Source organism: Podarcis raffonei, chromosome 15, assembly GCF_027172205.1.
Source record: "Podarcis raffonei isolate rPodRaf1 chromosome 15, rPodRaf1.pri, whole genome shotgun sequence".
NCBI lineage: Eukaryota > Metazoa > Chordata > Lepidosauria > Squamata > Lacertidae > Podarcis > Podarcis raffonei.
Window position 1 is genome coordinate 1827947 of NC_070616.1, and position 18569 is coordinate 1846515.

Genomic DNA, 18569 nt, shown 5'->3' on the forward strand with positions numbered 1-18569 from the left:
TTGGGCAGTTGGGACTTTCAGCTCCAGGCTGGGTCCTTTTAGGACAGATGTGTCATTATTTGTAACCTGTCAGAACACAATAAACGCAGGCAAAAAGGTTGAGACAGCATCTTTATCAAGGTGGGTAAAAGTTTGTGTTATGCAAGCCTATAAGGCCCCCAAGGCTTCTCCTCTTCTAGCACAGACCGCAGTCCCTTCTGTAAGGGCCAGCTTCCTGGGCAGAGCACTTTTAATGTCTCAACTTCATTTAGGAGTCCATTGTGGAAACCTCAATCTATTCAGTTCTTTCCTCTGATCCTCAGTTCTTTTTCCCAGTCTCCAGATTCTTTCAGGTGTCAGTCCAAGCCCACTCCTCTGTAACAGTGGCAAGTGAGATTGGTAAATAATTTTTGCCTTGAACTCATGGAAAACCAGAACATATTGTCTCTCCTGAATTTGAAAGGTTTTTTCCTGGTTTCTTCCCTGCTCTGGGTCTGTCGAGGGGTGGGAAACCTCTAGCCCAGGGGCTGAATGTGGCCCTCTGGGGCTCTCTGTGTGGTTCTTGGGAACTCCTCAGGTCACAACCTTCAACAGCCAGACCTTTACCCTCCTTGAGTGTTTCTGCCTGCCTGGAATGTGTCCTTGAACTCTGATAATGATTATTGGGGTGTTTGAGAGTGTGTAGGCATGTGACCCTCAGAAGGGAAGGTGGCCCTCAGCTGAAAACTGCTCCTCAGCCTTGGTTTAGGTCTAGGCAAAGCAGGCAAGGGAGTCCATTGAGAGACGTCAGACTCTCTTTACAATAGCTTTGGTCTTCTTCAGAATATTTATTTTACTTTGGAATAACTTCTCTGGGAAGCTACAGGAAGGGCACATAGGATTCCTTGATGCAATCGCTCCAATTAGGGGGGGTGTTCTGTGTGTGTGTGTGTGTGTGTGTGTGTGTGTGTGTGTGTGTTTTGCCAAGGCCTGAGAGTAGTCTGTTTGAGCTTTCTGTGGGATTAGGTTAAATGACGGAGCCAGCATTATGCTTACTCTCCATTTTGAGTCCGGCTGCTTTTTTTGATTGGATTTAAGTGTTGCATTGTGTCTGATTACATTGTGTGGGATTTGTGTTTTTAAACTGTGTTATTGTGCAGCACTGAGAGATTATGGGCATCTGATAAATAAGCAAACAATGCCAACTGGTGCGGCGTCACCTGAGGTGCCCAGTTGGGTTAGGGTTAGACTTCAGACCGAGGTGGCTAACCTGGCATTTCCCAGAGGTTGTTGGCCTCCATCTCCCAGCAACCTGCATGACCATTGGTGAGGGACGATAGGAGCTGCATTCTAGCACCATCTGGAGGGCCACAGGTCCCCCATCCTTGCTTTAGGACAAACCTGAAATATTGCTCTGCTGATTATTACAACCATTTCTGGATTTGATAGTGAGCATATAGTACAGCCTTTCCCAAGCTGTGACCCTCCAGAAGTTTTAGATAACTGCACCTATCCACAGCAGCGGAGGGCCTCACCACACCTATCCCATGTTGATGGAGGGCCTTTCTGGGCCAATCCAGAGTGGTGGAGGGCCCTGTTGCGCTTCCCCATGGGAGCAGAGGGCTTTGTGGGCATCCCCACAGCAGCAGAGGGCCTTGATAGGTCTTTCTGCAGCCGTAGAGGGCCTCCCTGGGCATCCCCACAGAGGGAGGGCCCCATCGCACCTTTCTGTTAGGTGGAGGCTGCACTTCTCTGGGGCAGTGGAGAGCTTCCTGCAGTGGTGGAGGGCCGCGCTGCGCCTTCCCATGGCGGGTGAGGACTTTAAAATGTAAATAAGTAGTAGATTTAATAAAAATATTAAATAAACTTCCATATAATTTATTTAATATATTTTCAACTAATATAAGAGTAGTTTAAGTGATTTACTTGTCAGGTTGCATCTGCTTCCCCACTCGGAGGTCTAAGTGGAATCTGTGTGTGCATAAGCCCTACTAAGTTCAACTAAACTTCTACTTTCCTGGGAGCAAGCCCCATTAAATTCAGTAGGGGTTCCTTGTGAGTAGACATGCATTTGCTTGCACTGCTTACTGACAAACATCCTTTGCACCATTCTCACACAGTATCCAACCTCCCGTTTTAGCATAAGGCAGCTAGCTAAATCTTCTCCCCTCCATCTGCCCCCCCATGGAAAGCCCCCCCCCCCAGTCCTCATCCCTCCAATCTTTCCCTTTTTATCAAAGGGAGGGAGAGCAGGTAGGCTAATTCAACAGAAAATGATGCTCAGGGCCCACTGGTCTCCAAGCATCTTAAACTGCGGCTTCATCCTCATAATAAGTGTTGGAGATGTAGTAAGGGCATTGACATCTTAGAGTAGCTCCAGAACATGTGGACTAAAAGTGTCCCATTTTGAAAAGAATTATATGACCATAGTCAATTATATCATCCAAGCTGTATATTACTTTTTAATAACGTAATTTTATGACTTATACCAGCTTCCTTTAGCAGAAAGTAGACCAGCCAGCAAGAGCTTTCTTAATAAGTTAAATAAAAATCAAAACTGATAAGCTGCACTGATGCCTCAAAGAGGCCAGGAGATTTTGGAGTTATTAGATTTAACTGTCAAAGAAATGAAACTAGCGTACAACAGAACCAACTGTGAAAACATGTGGTACTCAAAATGACAACCAGTCTTAAAATGTTTGTGCAGAATATCAATTTAATGTTTGGGGATCCGCAACATGACACCCTCCCCAACCCAAAGGAAATATTTTTTTCTTGCTGTGCACAAGGGGATCCAGTTCATTCAAGTCGTTTTTCATGGGATCCCTGAATTCTCCTGCAATTTACTGCAAAAGCTTCATTGTTTAGCATTCTCCTGGTACACCAGATGCCCTATTAAAGGCAGTGGTGCCATGGGGAGGACATGAAAGGTGATGGCCTTGCTAGGCCAAACTCTTAAGCAACCCTTCAGGAGTGGGCAGGGATATTTCTAACAGCAGCTAGAAAAAGAGCTTGCACATTAATCAAAAAACCATTGGTCATAAAATAACATAATGGCTAAAGCCACAGACTCATAACAGCTACTCCCTCTTTCTTTGTTGTGCAAAGTTTAATGTGGCTTTATTCTGTGAACCCACCTACTCACCTGCCCTCAAAAATATTTCTTGGTCCAATATGAAACAGGTGCTTGCTGTTTCATGGTAAATGGAGTGAAAGGTAATAATTAAATTACGAAGCATTAAGTACAGGGTTTTTAGTGGGTTGGGATTGGGGATATGATCCTTGACGCCCCTGGTTAAAGTCAGATCTGCTTCCACCTGGTTTCTGGGCAGCCGATGGCAGAGATTCAGATGAAGGTGTCTGGAATCACAGAAGAAAACCTTGTGGTGACCTTGACCCAAAATGAGCTAAAACATGGGTAGGCAAACTAAGGCCTGGGGGCTGGATCCGGCCCAATCACCTTCTAAATCCGGCCTGCGGATGGTCTGGGAATCAGCATGTTTTTACATGACTAGAATGTGTCCTTTTATTTAAAATGCATCTCTGGGTTATTTGTGGGACATCAGAATTCGTTCATCCCCCCCCCCAAATAGTCCGGCCCCCCACAAGGTCTGAGGGACAGTGGACCGGCCCCCTGCTGAAAAAGTTTGCTGACCCCTGGCTATAACTCACATTAGGCAGCCATGGCAACAAAGGAAACTGACTTCTCTGCCCTTGCTAGGGACATGATATGTCAAGGACCATCCATTTGAAACTACCTGTCAATTTTGATAACCCGTTGAGGCCCTTTTGCGCATTCTGCCAACTTCTGAGGCACCATTGGGCCGCAGTGGCTGGTATGGTTGGGCAGGGAGACCAATAGTAGGTGTTGCCAAAGCCAATGACAAGCAGAGTCCTCCCCCCCCCCCCCCAGCTTTCTTCCCACCCTGCCTGCTGAGATGCATAAGGGCAACACTGAGGCTGAGAAGGCAGCTGGTGGGGAGCACCACCCTCTGGACCCTCTGAGAAAGAAGTCAGGTGGGGGGGTCCTTGTCATCCTAATGGACCAGCCTCCACTGCCCTTGAGGGTGTGGCTGATGTTACTCAGGATGTGGAATTCCTTTTGCTGGAAAATTTATTGAGCTCCATTCAGTTCCAGGACCTTTTTTTTAAAAAAACAACAACACAACAACATCAAAACTTTTTACCTGCTGCTTAGCGAATATTTTTTGTTGTATTTGTCAGTTTAATTTGCTGCGTGTTTTTCTTCCATTGTTTTGTTGTTTCCTTTCTGAACGTTCCCCCCTGTTTTTATTATGAAATTGGCTTTGGTGATGTCAGCGGCCTGGAGCATTTCCCTTTGGAACTGGGAATTTCAAATGAGAGCTGGAGAGTTGGTGGATCTGCTTTTAAGCTTTACACAAAGGCATTGGATCAGTCATAAACTGAGTGACCAGAATAGTAGGTTACCCTAAGGCTACCAGATTTTTTTTTTTTAAATGAATCCGGGGACACTTTTCAACTTCATCAGATTTTGTATGGGGACTGATTTGTCTGGGACTGTCCTCAGGAAACGGAGACGTCTGGTAACCTGAGATTACCCTCCTGCAGCTGAGTCAAACATGCATGCATTTTAGGGGACATTTTGTAAGGCCACAAAGTGCTTGTTTCCTCCATAGGTGAATGGGCTGTGTCTTGGGAGGACTCTGCTTGAACAGCAACTGCAGCTAGTGTTGGCTAGCATTGGAAGCTTGTTGCTGCCCTGTCTCTTGGTGACTCAGAGCTCATCTACATCGTGGTGGTGGTTGTGGATGGGAGCAGGCCATGGATGCTACCTCTCCAACGTAGATCTCCTTACCCAGGGAGTACATAGCCTTGCCCAGAGGCAGGTGTGTGAAGCCCTCTTCTCTCTGGTTAACACGAACAGATACGAGCAGGGTGGGGGGCAGCAGAAGGGCATTTAATAATAATAATAATAATAATAATAATAATAATAATAATAATAATAATATCTTTATTGTCATTGCCCCCTCTCAGGGATTGCAGCATTTGCATCCTGAACAATGTCTTTTTTGTAAGGGCCCAGTGCTGCTTAAAGATGGAATATGACCTCATTACTTTTTGAGCCAGGAAGAATTTCTCCCAGTAATACGGAGTGTGCTGTCACTTATCAGCGCCTCACCCCACCCTCTCTTCTGCTTGATGCTTCTGTTTATTGTTTGTTTTAGAAATGGACTGTAAATGCAAAAAAGTGTTCTATAATCTTAAATTCCTTCTTCAGAGTGAGGATTAAGTTGTAGCATTGTTGGACTTTTCCCTCCTATGTGAGGAATGCGGCAGATAGCATGCTTTCCATGGGGCCTGGCTAGCTTGCACCTAATTCTTTTGGCTGTGTGCAGTGTGTTCCTTTCCACAATCAGCCTTGTTATTTGGCCACGGGTGGAAGGGGAGGCATAGTTCCAGTAGCCCTCACCCCACCTGCTCTGGGGACCTGATCCGGATCGTGTGCAAAACTGAGCTTGAAAGGGGAACATCAGAGGGCAGCTTGTACCCAGCTCAGTCAGTCGCTACCTTCCCTTAAAGGCCTTGTTCAGAGGTGGGGCCCCTTTACAGTCTGAGGGCCGCAGTCCCCCTGGGGAGCCTTCCCAGGACTTCATGCCAGTGATGGGCTGGGCCAAAGGCAAGAGTGGGTGGAGCAACAGGTATAAATCTTCAGCCTTGAACAGCAGGCTAGTTTCTACACACACAAACAAATTGCATGTCCATCTCTATCCTCTGATAGCAAGAGGGTGCTGTCAGAGTTCAGTGACACATCTCCAGCAAGAAACACATAAGTAGGGTGTGATTCAGGGCCTGGGGAGAGTCCTGAGGGTGGGGGGAGAGAGGTATGGAGGGCTGGATTTGGCCCTCAGGGACCTGAATTTCTCCACCCCGGCCCAATAACTTAAAAAGCCAGGGAGAAGGCTTTAGGTAGGGGTAGACTAAAAGTGTGGCGTGGTGGTTTCTAGACACTTACAATATTGGCTGGGTTTGGAAATTGCTGTAAAGTCAGTTCGGTTGCTGCCCTTGGAGATTTAGCAGTTGTTTTCTGTTTGGAATCTTCCCTCCCTAATTTTATGTGAAATCATGGGGTTAATTCCTCTTGAAATGGGTTCTGACATTATCTTTTTTATGTTTGGCTAGCAAGAATGTGAATATGCATTTGAAGGGGTGGGTAGAGACGAAGGTCTTAAAGATCTGTCAGATTTGACTGCACAGTTTCTACATTTCTGCCTCCATTGCTATAGAAACAGGGTTTGCTGATCTGATGTGGTACTGGGAATACAGTTACAGTGTTGAAGATCTAGTTGCGTATGAGTTTTAATTGTGTAATCCATCTAGGTAGATCTAGGCATGCCTGATTTATGCAAGTGCTGTTCTAATTTGGGAGAAGCAGCATGCATGGAAAAGTGGATGCACACCACTTGGGCAGAGTCAGACCATTGATCCCTAGCCCAGGATTGTCTGCTTTGACTGACAACAACTCACCAATTCTCCCTCCGGCTTGCCAGCCCTACTACTGCAGATCCTTCATAGAGATGCTAGCAAATGCACCTTGGACTTCCATGTGTGACCCTTAAAGAGGAAGACCCCAGTTTGTTTGCTGTGCATTGTGGGAGCTCCTGAGCCCAGTCTCTGAATAGCCTACAGGACAATGATACAGTGTTGCTGCCTGGAGGAAGGGTGGGATATAAATTTAGTAAATAAACAGGAGTGCCTGCTTTGGATTCCTGCATAGACACAATCTGGTGGCATTCAGGATCTCCTTCCCCCAAAAGCACCTTGCAACGTGGATTGTAGCTTGAAGTGGACACCTTGTGCAAAGAGAACCTTTGCAATGCTGCAGCGGTTGGCCGAGGATTTGGTGTTAACTGTATTTTGATTTCCCTTCCTGTAACATGCTGCCTTTTCTCTCCCCTGTATCCTTGCAGTGATCCATGCTGAAAAGGCTCCATTCATACAGATGAGCCCAGGGTCGAGGTGGCACTTTAAACCCAGATAGTCGGTTGGCTAACTGCCCAGCAGAATGCCATCCACCAGCCGAGCGGGCAGCCTCAAGGACCCCGAGATTGCAGAGCTCTTCTTCAAAGAAGATCCAGAGAAGCTCTTCACGGATCTCCGAGAGATCGGCCATGGAAGCTTTGGAGCTGTTTATTTTGTAAGAGGGCTGGGGTTGGGCATGGAGGTGCTGTGGGGCACATGGAAAAGAATAAACTCACAGCTAGCTATTGGCAATCGCAAGGTGTCACTTGCCTCACATGACACCACTAATGAACATTAATGATGGTTGTGCTTTGCCTCTACAGTCAGAAGCAATAATTCTTCTGAATGCCTGTTGCTGGAAACTGCAGGAGCGGAGAGCACTCTCTCTTGTGCGCTCAGGTCCCACAGGCATTTGATTGGCCAGTATGAGAACAGGATGCTGGACTAGATGGGCCACTGGCCTGATCCAGCAGGGCTCTCCTTAAGTTTTTATGCCCACTAAGGGCCCATTGACTTCTTACTCTGCCATTGGCTGTATCTTCATTAATGCTGAGTTATTCAGATGCTGAGTTATTCTGCTCCTGCGCCTGCTTCTTTTGCACAGCTCTTGATTCATCCCCCCCCCCTTTTCTCTCCCACTTTAGTTGTTGGGTAGATCTCCCCTCAGTGGGTCTGCATGTTATTTAAGGGCTGGAATAAAAAAAGCCATGTAGACTGATCCCATGTTTACTAAGGTGCTCTGGGGGTGGGGGGCACTATAGCTTTGCCTGTCCAAAATAGAGGGTGCATGCACACAGCTGGCTCAAGCCATAGAGGCCTTGACAAGTGCAATCGGGAGGTGTGTGTGTCTTCCTTGTGACCCATGTCACAGGAGCAGGCATAGTGAGGGCTTTGCTTTGTTTCCGGTTTGTCTTGAATTAGAGGTTTGTCATTGAGGCTATTAGTACTCAACTCCAGTGTCCTTGTGAGGGACGAGGAGGGCCTCCCTGGAACAATAGCGGACCTAACAAAAGTGTGTTGTGTGGAAGTGGAGATGCTTTGCAAGGCTGCGTACTGGCATCCATTGTCAGTGTGGCATTGTGGAACACAGCTGGGAATTGTCACCCCACCCCCCTGCAAGCTCCTTGCACTTGCTAGAGCACTGCAGCGTGTGGTCCTGAGGGAGGCCGGCCACGCTCTGAACCAAGCGACCTGGAATTTTAACTCTGGCTGTTCTTGAGGCCTTGCAGGTTGAGAAGGCAAACATGCACACACAAAAGGATGGACTTCTGAGTCCTTCTCCTCAATTCTTAGCCCCTTGTCCCTTTTGTCATCCAGCTTTTGGAATTTGAGAGAAGCCTCAGAATGGTCAGTTTCCTCCCAAGAAGGATTAAATCCCTAATAAAATTAGGGATACAGGCATAAAATATTAGGGATACAGGATCCATTCTGGCATCGGCCACCCTCAAGCTTTCTTCTCTTTATGTGGCTTCTGTTAATCATATTTATTTTGAATGAGGAGCTAAGCAAATTAGACAAAAATGTTGACCAGTCTTTTCCAGCGCCTTCACTTGCTCCTTCTAACTGAGCCCTGTTCTCCCACCAAATCAAAAGTGGTTCCCCACCCCTGGCTCATGAATAAGGTATTGCCCAGCCATTACGTCATGTTAGTACTCAGACTGCGTGGAGTCTGCCAGTAATGCAGATTCTTGTGTCTACCCTGCAATAAATGACATTTCGCATTTTGGTCCTTTCTGGTTACTTGCCAGGCCAAGCCCACTTCCTCACCTTCTTCAGGGGGTGTCATTGCCAGAGACGGTAGTTGTGTGCTTTGCCTATGGAGGCTTTAATTGTGTGACACATCTGCAGAGGTCCAGAGCCATGCTAGGGCTGCTTGATTGGCACCTGTGGTCAAGAGGGGGTTCCCAAATGGCCGGCTGTCAGACCTGGATCCTCGCAGAGGCAAAGGGAGTCTATCGCTAGCACTGGCAGCAGCAACAGCAAAGAGCTTGCTGCTTAGGCTGGGAAGTGAGTCTGACCCAGCAGACTCTACAGGATTCAAGAGGTCTTGCTTGCCTTGCTTGCTCTAGTGCACAGCTCATTCACTGGGAAGCTCCCTTCCTCTGACCAGTGCTGGGTGCTGACTACAGTTTATTCCCCAACATCCCCATGTTCCAGCTTCAAGACCTACTGTGGGTTTGAGTCCTGATATGTTGGATTTCAATTTGGTGGGATCTTCTGCTAGCAGAATAAACGCTGTGACAGCATTGTGGTTATTGGTTTGTTTGTTTTGTACATTGCAGGCACATGATGTGCGCACCAATGAAGTGGTGGCCATCAAGAAAATGTCTTACAGTGGGAAGCAATCCAACGAGGTACGTGAGGCGTTTGTGAATGGTTGTGCTGCATCTGCTGACGTGAGTTCATTCAAGCCAGTCTCTGCCAACCTGGTGCCCTTCACAGGTTTTGGACTACAACTCCCATTAGCAGCAGTAACATGGCTAATTGTCAGGGGTGAGGGGAGTTGTAGTCCAGCACCAAGATTCTGTGGGAGGGGAGGCTGATTTAAGCTCTGCAACCATTGGGGGTGACAGGAACTCCTCGGGGTTCTTTCTCCAGAATGTTCCCTTCAACATTTCACTAGTTGAACCGCACACAGAATGAAAATACAAAGCAAATATAGAGAGCAGTAGTAACCAGTATCTTTGAGTATTCAGTGTCTCTGGGGACTCTGTCATAATGGGAAATTTCAGTCTGTGCTAGAAGGGGAGGAGAATAAGGCTTCAGGGATCCAGGTAGGCAGCAGGTGAGGGGCCTGCGGTGTTTGGAATTTTGAGGAGGGAGCCAGAGAGATGAAGTGTGGAAAAGATTGTTCTTTCCCTGAACACAAGAAACATTTTCCTGCCCTCATCCCTGAACCTTTAAGTGGTCCTTTCCCCCTGTCTTTAAACTTTATATCTGCAATCATGAAGAGTAGAAGTGTGCTTTCAGAAACCTACGCAGGAGCTGGGATTCTTGGGGATCAGTTGAATGCCATTCAGGGAAGCTTTATTTGCAGGCATGACCACATCCTTCCAGATTGCACCCTTAGCGATGAAGTTGGAAAGAAGTGCCACAAGAGATACTCCTGGGATTTCTTGAGTCTTGTTGCTTCTCCCTGTTGAATTAGCCGGGGACTGATCAGCTGTCCTACAACCTAAAAAGGGCCTCTTTGTGCAAAATGCATGTTATTATAACATCAGTAGCAAAAGCTGAAACGAACCTAGTGCTGTGGTATTCTGACTTAAGCGCACGTTGGCTTTCCTCTTTGGCCTTCGACATTCCATTCTAAAATTCTGCTTCAAAACAAAACACCCAAAGCCCCATCGCCTGGCTAGCTAACTAAAGAAAACTTGCTAGGAATGGTAGACATGAATGCAGCAGAGGCACCAGCTCAGACAGCAGAGCTTGCTTGCCTGCAGAATTTAATCAAAGGCAGATCAAGCAGAAGCTCCTCTCTCCCTTCCTGGCTCTTTGCTTTGAACAAATCCGTCCCAAGGAACTTCAGAAAGATACAGTGGGGAAACGGTGTGAGCGTGGGAAAATTGCAGGCCAGGCAGATTAAGGTCGGCTTTGAGTGCTACCAGCAAGAGCAAGCCTTGGAGGTTAGGAATGTCACCCACTCTCCTGGCAACCCTAGATCCGCTTGAGCTCTAGATCCTTGGCTGAAGACCCTTTAGTTTCATGTTTGAAAGGAAGTGTGGAGATTTTAATGTTATGCTGTGTTTCAAGAACTGCAGTCCTGTCTGGATTTTGTATGAACAGAAGCTTCCCTTGCCTGCTTTTCAGCCTAAGGGCTGCATTCCCTTTATGGAAATCTTCTGGGAGGGGGGCGCATGGTGGTGGTGGGTGGAGCTGCAAATGTAAACTTCTACTTTTGAACCATAGGCTGCTTTCTACACATACACACCCTCCGTCCTCTGTCCAGACAAGCAAGATGCATTATCAGTGTTTAAGGACACAGTCCAGCCAGACAAGAACACTCAAGGAGGGTGCAAAACAGGGCTGGTGAGGTGCAGGGCCTGAGGTTTGCTACTTCTGCCTTAACAGAACAGAGCTATTTATTCAGGACTGTCAGTAGAATGGGGGCGCATCCTGTGCACCAAAGATCAGTTATTGTTAAAACATTTTATTTTCACTATGGAATAACTGAACATGTTTTCAGAACGGCAGTTAAAGTGCCCAGGTGCCAGCAGGCTCTGAGGCTTGGTGAGGGCAGAAGGCCAGGGCAGAACAGCCTAGTTGCTGCTTCTTGCTGGCCTTGTCCCTGAAGCCTGGCACATTAAAAGCCCATTCGGCTTCTGAGGCTTCGTGATCACTGCAAGAGGGGAAAGGAGAAAAGCAGAGGTGTGTGACATGGAGTGTCAGCAACCAGCAGGGGGTTCACACAACAGCACTCTATCTGGGCTGTGAGGACTTATATTTTTTAAACAAAAACCAAAACAAAACAACCACAGCCTGCTCTGAACTTGCCCTGGTGCTGAACGCTTCAGGGTGAATATAGAATAGGATGCCTACCTGCCATGTAAAAATGCCTTTTAGTGGCCCTTCTCCTACCTGCGTCTTGAGGTACTGCAGAACTAGGAGTCCTTTCTCTGTTTTCCCCACACCAGCCTCCCGCATTCCATTTTTATTCTGTTCCTGAAGCCTTGTGCATCTTGTTTAACCATGCAATGGTGAAAGTCTAATTTATACCTGTTTCTCATCCTGCTGATTTAATTACTATTGGGCTATAAATACTCTGTTCACATGAATGAAGCACATGGTGCCCGCTTCAGAAATAAGGCTGGATTGTCTCCAGTGGGCGGGTGTGTGTCTGTTTTGAAAAACACAGTTTAAAAACTCTTTCTAGATTGCTCCTCTCTTGCCGAAAGAGAAGGCAGCTTAAGTTGCAGTTACATTTAATCATCATGCCAGCAACACTGAAGGGTGAAATGCAGCTACCTTCTCCTCCGTTCTTGCAGTCATAAGAGTTGGAGGTCATCTATTACACACACACACACCAGCTCAGTTCAGGATCAGCTAAAGCAGTGGTTCCTAAACTTTTTTTGGGCCACCATCCCTTTGGTTCCATAAACTCATCCCCAGTGCCTCCTACCCTGTAAAAGAAATTATTCAGAATAGCAGGTTGCACAACCCTTTAAGGAAGATAATAACACTGTAAAATTCAAAAGAGAAGCTATTGATTGCACATTTAGTCAAAATCTACTTAAAACAATTTAGTTTAATTAATTCAACAAAATTGATGCACTTGGTTTAGTAGCTCCCTCTGTGTCAATTTTTCCCCTTGGGCCAACGTGGCTGATCAGAGGGCCAAATTCCTCCGAATTCCATCTGTGCCACAACACTCCTGCTTCGGCAAGAGCTCTTGGTGCAGCAGAGTAACTCTTGTGTCTCCATGTGGAAATCACTGTATCTGTCAGCAGCTGCATTAGGGGCTACTTGTGCAAAGAAAGATAGAACACAGTGGTTGGGGACCTCAGGCCTGGGGGTGGGGTGGGTGGCAAATGCCAGGCTTCTCTGTTGGGAGTCTCCCTAGGATACACCCCTCACTGGCATTGCTCTGTGCCCTCAGCGGCGTTCGCCCGGCTGGGGCGAGTCTTTGAATTGTGCCGATGCCTCTTGCATGCCTGGATGGAGGATGGAAAGACGTGTGGGCGAAGCGACCTCTGACATTTGCCCGACTGAATTGTGGGCTGCTCTACAAAGGAAAGGGTTGCATCCGTTACTCCGTCCTGGTTTGCTTCTGGCCCTGCCCACCACTGGCAAACGGTCCCCCCCCCCATAAAGTTACCCATAAGGGAATGCAGCCCTTGGGCTAAAAAAAAAGAAGTTCCTACCCTGTGGTTCTGCAGTGGGGGTCAGTAGGAAAGGCAGGTTGAAATATGGGTTGAAATATGGATAAATATGTTTTAACTTAAGTTTATAAAGGTCAGCTGAAAGGGGGAACATAAAGCCTTAAACGTATCTTGTTCTTGAATGGAGAAGGGCAGCTGGTGGCTGAAGAGGAATGTGGCCGTTCCTCTGCCTTGTTGCTTCTGATCTTCTTAGTCATCTGCCTATGTATTTGTCCTGGTCAGATCATACCTGCCCTCTGCCTCCGATTCCCAAAAAACATTTTCTCTCATCTGTAAAGCTTGACCTTCTCCTTCTTTTCTCCCTTTTGTAGAAATGGCAGGATATCATTAAAGAAGTCAAGTTCCTACAAAGAATTAAACATCCAAACAGTATAGAATACAAAGGCTGCTATTTGCGGGAGCATACAGCATGGGTAAGCACATCTTTCCTTTCCCTTTGTGGAGTTGTGTGTGTGTGTGTGTGTGTGTGTGTGTTGAGCAGTGTAAAAAGGAAATGTGTGTCTGCTGGCTGAAGGTATTGAATCAACACCCTTCGCCAGCACTTGCCTTTTCCCAGTTCTTACCTCCTGAAAGTTGTTTACAATTCTATTGAATGAATGTATGAATTGCCATTTACATATATCTGAAGGTGATCTACAGACACACCATAAAAACAGCTGTGAGTTTTAAAAACAGTACAAAAAGACAACCACAGGTACATTTTAAAAACAATGCAAAATGAGCGTCCAAGAAAGGGACTGACTTACTCAGCTGGGACAGCTTGTTTAAACAAAAACATCTTCAGATGGTGGATGCCTGTCATTTTTCTACAGGCATGCCATTCTACAGAACTTGGGGCTGCCACACTAAAAGCCCTTCTCTGAGTTACTGTAGAGCCAACTTCTGATATTTTGGGGGCTTAAGGCGGAACTCTCCTGCAGAACGAAGTGACCTGCTGGGTATATATGGCAGCCATATATACATACATACACACACACACACACACATATATATATATATATATATATATATATATATATATATATATATGAGATCTTTTGAGCTTCTGTAAACTTCTTTGTCTAGCAGGCATTGACTGGATTATTGAGGCAATACTCTTGTCATCCGGTACCCTTGGCTTGTGAAAATTTTGACCCTGTATGTTAGAGATAGCTGTTTACCTTTTATTTTACCCCCTTTCATGGTTTTATCATCAGCCTCATTCCCTGCTTCTACTCTTGCTTGAGACTCAAAGCTCCAGCAAGATTCCTATCATACCAGGCATCTCTCTTGAAAACAAAACGCAGCATCAAAGCTTTGATGAGATTTATGGCATTCATGAGAAGAGTTTGCTCTAACTGAAGCGGCATAAGACATTTGCTCTATTGTATAGATCGCTCATGAAATATTTCGTTAGCTTTCGGCCAGTTCTTGGCCACTCTTTATTGAGAATTGCAATATGGAAGGCCTTTGTGGTCTTTTCATCGGCTTCCCAAAGCTTGTGGTTCTCCAGATGTCTCAGGACTCCCAACTCCCAGAAGCCAGAATGGACAGTGGTCAGGGCTGATGGGATTCCAGCAGTCTCTGGAAGGCTGCATATATTTCCCCACCCGTGCTCTACACAGTGCCCCATAAAACCATCATCTAGCTTCACTTTAAGGCTCTGGGATCCTAACATACCAGGGTGGTTGTGCCTAGAAACCTCTAGTCCAAAGTGCCCCTTTAGCCCTTGTTCAAATTTAAGCAAATGTGGAAGCAGCTTTTCAGTCTTCCTCCAACAAGGCTCTCAACCAAAGTTGCAGTCCAGTTGCTTACTTATTTGGAAGTAACAACCCCCCCAACCCCCCACCCCGAAAAATCAGTGGGTCTTGATTCTACATAAACATCTGCAGGAGCTGGCTGCTAGTGAGTGAGCCTTCTGGATGATTGACTAAATCCCACGTGACACGTAAGAGACCAAACTTTCAGCTGGTTTCTTGCCCTCTTAAGCCAAAAGCCTTTGAAGTTTTCTCTCTCCCATTTGGCCTGAATTTCTAGTTATAATGCCCTGCCTGCGTGATAGGAGATTTATTGATTCCTCTGGAATTTTAAATCCTAAAAGAAATACAGAAATGTGTTCTCTCAGCTTTGACGGAAAGGGGGCAACTTGTGCAAAACCCAAATTATAAGCCGCCTCTTTTGAGAACAAAAGTCAGTTGCTGGCATCCCTGTGTCTGTAATGTCCCTCAGAGAGGAAGTCCCACTTGGATTAGGGATGATAGGCACAGCTCAGACAGCAGAGCAGAAGCTTTGCATGTTGAAAACCCCAGTTTCAGTCTGCTGAATCTCCACTGGACAAAGGCGCTGTGCAGAAGGCTGGGAAGGACCTTTGGTGTGGCATAAGCCTGCTTCCTAGGGTTAGTGGAGCCCTGGGCTCCTTTGGCACAAAAGGTAAGACCCGAAGAAGAGCCTGGCTGGAGCAAGCCAATGGCCCATCAGATCCAGCATCCTTCTCACAAGGGCAACCAAATGCAAGCAGGACCCCAAGCATAAGAGCACTATCCTCCTCCTGTAGTTTCCTCCTGTGAGTGAGATGTGAATTTAATAAATAAAAATATCAGCTTGGGGTCAGGATACCTTCCTTACACACACAACAGTTCACTGCACTCAGCAGGAGTTGGCATCCCGCAGGTCTCGTCCTATCAGGAGCTCCATTCTGCACAGTCTTGAAACAGGGCCTTCAGCGTGGTGGCACCTGCCCTTTGGAACGCTCTTGCAGATGCAGATCCCATAGGCACCTTTTCTGCAAAAGACACCTCCCCTTTTGACAAGCTTTCTGAAACCTTTATCCCAGTTAGTGTCTGTCTTGGGGATGGAGTGGGTTTTATCTCTATGTGCTGCTGTTCTTTTAAACTGTTCTTATGTTTAAATCTGGGTTGTTTTTAAAAAAAATATTTTTCATATATGCAGTTGGTTTTCTGTGCATGTAACTGTCCATATAAATCCTGGAAATGAGTTCAGGATGCCTCATAGGAGCCAATTGTGAAACACAAAATAAATAGCAATCAACATGAGGAGGGAGAGGGGTCATGTTCCTGAAGATCAGGATAAACGTGCATTTTGTGAGATACTTTAAAACTTTGGCAATGCTGTTCCTCAGTCAAATGGACAGGTGGGCAAAGGCTCCTCCCAGTCATCGGAGGTTGACAGTCGGGGCCCTGCTGACACATTTCTTTGGGACACCTTGAGGGAAACTTGCTGGCGGAGACAGGCTACCTCTGTATGGCTACCCAGTACAGAAGCCGTGGGGAAAGACTGGAGAGGGTCGGTCCAAATAAAGCTAATGGATAGCCTGTTGAGGAATGTGGGGGTGGTGGGGTTCTGTCTGAGGAGCAGGTTGTCATCAGACCCTGTTTTAGGGTGTTGGGGGTGCTACCCTTGCCATTTGAAGCACTTACTAACACTTCCCCCCCCTTCTGCCCTATACAGCTTGTTATGGAATACTGTTTAGGATCAGCATCAGATTTATTAGAAGGTATGTTCCTCTCAGTCCCTTTGATTGCCAGGTGATCCCATGCTGTGTGAAAGGGAGGAAAAAGGAGATCCCCTGGAATGCCCCATAGGTGTATTTTATGGAGCCAATTTTTCAAAACTTGATGGTCTTTTTCTGCCGTTTCCCCCTCACCAGTCCCTTCCCCAATCAGGCAACTTCCCCCTATTTGGTTACATAGAGTCTTTGGCCCTGATTGGGTGGCCTCTGCCTGGGGCTGCTCAGCAAAGGGATGTAAACCCACAAAACAATTTTGTAAGGGGGCAAGGCCCACCACACTACCTTCTTAAAATGCTGGATGCTTCCTTGTAGTAGCCTGGTGAAGCACTTGAAAGGTGAGCTTCCATTGTGCTGCTATGTGAGAACCCCTGATAGTGGCTGGGGAGAGGTTAACCTTTTACAACCTTTTTGCTCATTTGTTCGTTTGTGGAGGCTTGTGATGTGTTTGACAGATTGGATGCTGATTGTCAAACTGATATTTGGGGAAACACAGGCAATAAAGTAACTTGTGCTGGCTCTTGAGTTCATCTCAGGGCACACGGCAGACTGTCTGGTTCCCAAATCCACCTGGCCCTCTCTGTGTTGTCGCCTACCTTACGGGCCTGGTCAAGTCAGCAGCGTGCATATTCAGCCCGTCCCTTCCTGTTTTGCTAACTGAGTTTCTCTTTCCTCAAGTCCATAAAAAGCCATTGCAAGAGCTGGAAATTGCTGCAATTACCCACGGTGCTCTCCAAGGTTTAGCATACTTGCATTCTCACAACATGATCCATAGGTAAGTCCTTCCTCACGACATCGCCAGTGGTGCCTGCTTGAACTTCACCTGCATTTTGTGGTTTCTCTGGGCAAAAAGCTTGTGGTTTTCTAAATGGGGTGGCTTTCCCTCTTTTTTCGCCAAGTGTACAGAGAACCTGCAGTGATGACTTGACTTAATAGGGCAGACACATACACGGGATAGGGGTGCGCTTGTGTACAGGTCACTGTGTGTTATGCGTTAAAATTCCCCAGTGCAGATCTAGAGTCTTCATGGGGTGCTATAAAGACCCCAACTACCACTGCCTTTGTCAAAAAATTTAGCAAATAAGGTGATAAAAACCCAACTCAACTTTCTTCAGTACATCAGGCAGATATGAGGAGCTGCAGTTTTGCTAATAATAATAATAATAATGATGATAATAATAATAATAATAATAACAACAACAACAACAACAACAATTTCTTTATTTATTTGTACCCCAGCCACTCTGGGTGGCTTCCAGCATATATAAAAACATAGTAAAACTTTAAACCTTAAAAAGCTTCCCTATACAGGGCTGCCTTCAGATGTTTCCTAAATGTTATATAATTACTCATCTCCTTGACACCTGATGGGAGAGCATTCCACAGGGTGGGTGCCACTACCAAGAAGGCCCTCTGCCTGGTTCCCTGTAGCTTCACTTCTTGCAGTGTGGGAACCGCCAGAAGGCTCTTGGAGCTGGATCTGTGTCCAGACTGATCAATGTAAACAAGGGGTTGATTTATCAGAAAATAAACACAACACGCACTAAGTTGTATCCACGCACTAAGTTGTATCGTACTCATTAGAATAGACCATTGAAATGGATAGGTGTGACTTGCCCAGGGCTTTTAATTTCAGGTCGGTTTGCTTTGAGTATAATTTACTTAGGTATGACCCTCTAAGCTTTACTGGCAGCCTGAGCCTGCAGTGACTTTGAAGGATATGAGAAGAGCCCATGTCCTGGGCCACGCGATTGGCAACCTGTCTAGTTCAACACCCTCACAGTGGCCAACCAGATGCTCCAACAGGAAGCCTGCCACCTCATGGTTTTCTTTGAGGCTCCACAACAGGGTGGACACAGGATGGGTTCATTGGTCCTGTTGTTCATGCTAGTGCTTCCTTCCTTCTTTACTACAGCTGTGTTTGTATGCACCGTATTTTTCGTCCCATAGGACGCTCCGTCCCATAGGACGCACCTAGTTTTTTGGGGGGAAAATAAAGGAAAACATTTTTTCCTTTATTTCCCCCCCAAAAGCAGGTCGGGGAAACCGAACCAGGTTGAGGAACAGCGGGATGGCGGCGCTGCGCCTCCCTGCTGTCCCCCGAGCTTGTGGGGCTGGCCAATGTCTGCCCGGCGCGAGGGGCGCTCTGCTTCAGGGCGTCCTGCCCGCCGGGCGGCAGGCTGCTATCCGCAGCATGGGGAGCCCTGCGGGGAACTCCTGCAGGGCTC

General features: G+C 46.7%; 1 protein-coding gene across 2 annotated transcripts in view; it reads left to right on the plus strand.

Annotated features, from left to right (window-relative positions):
- Nucleotides 1-18569, plus strand: part of TAOK1 (TAO kinase 1) — a 57437-nt gene that overhangs the window by 17190 nt on the left and 21678 nt on the right. For both annotated transcript variants that reach the window (XM_053366748.1, XM_053366749.1), the window contains exons 2-6: nucleotides 6909-7135; nucleotides 9243-9314; nucleotides 13148-13249; nucleotides 16284-16329; nucleotides 17020-17116. In XM_053366748.1, the coding sequence (XP_053222723.1) occupies nucleotides 7004-7135; nucleotides 9243-9314; nucleotides 13148-13249; nucleotides 16284-16329; nucleotides 17020-17116 (449 nt within the window). In that variant the 5' untranslated portion in view covers nucleotides 6909-7003. The remainder of the gene's footprint in view (nucleotides 1-6908; nucleotides 7136-9242; nucleotides 9315-13147; nucleotides 13250-16283; nucleotides 16330-17019; nucleotides 17117-18569) is intronic.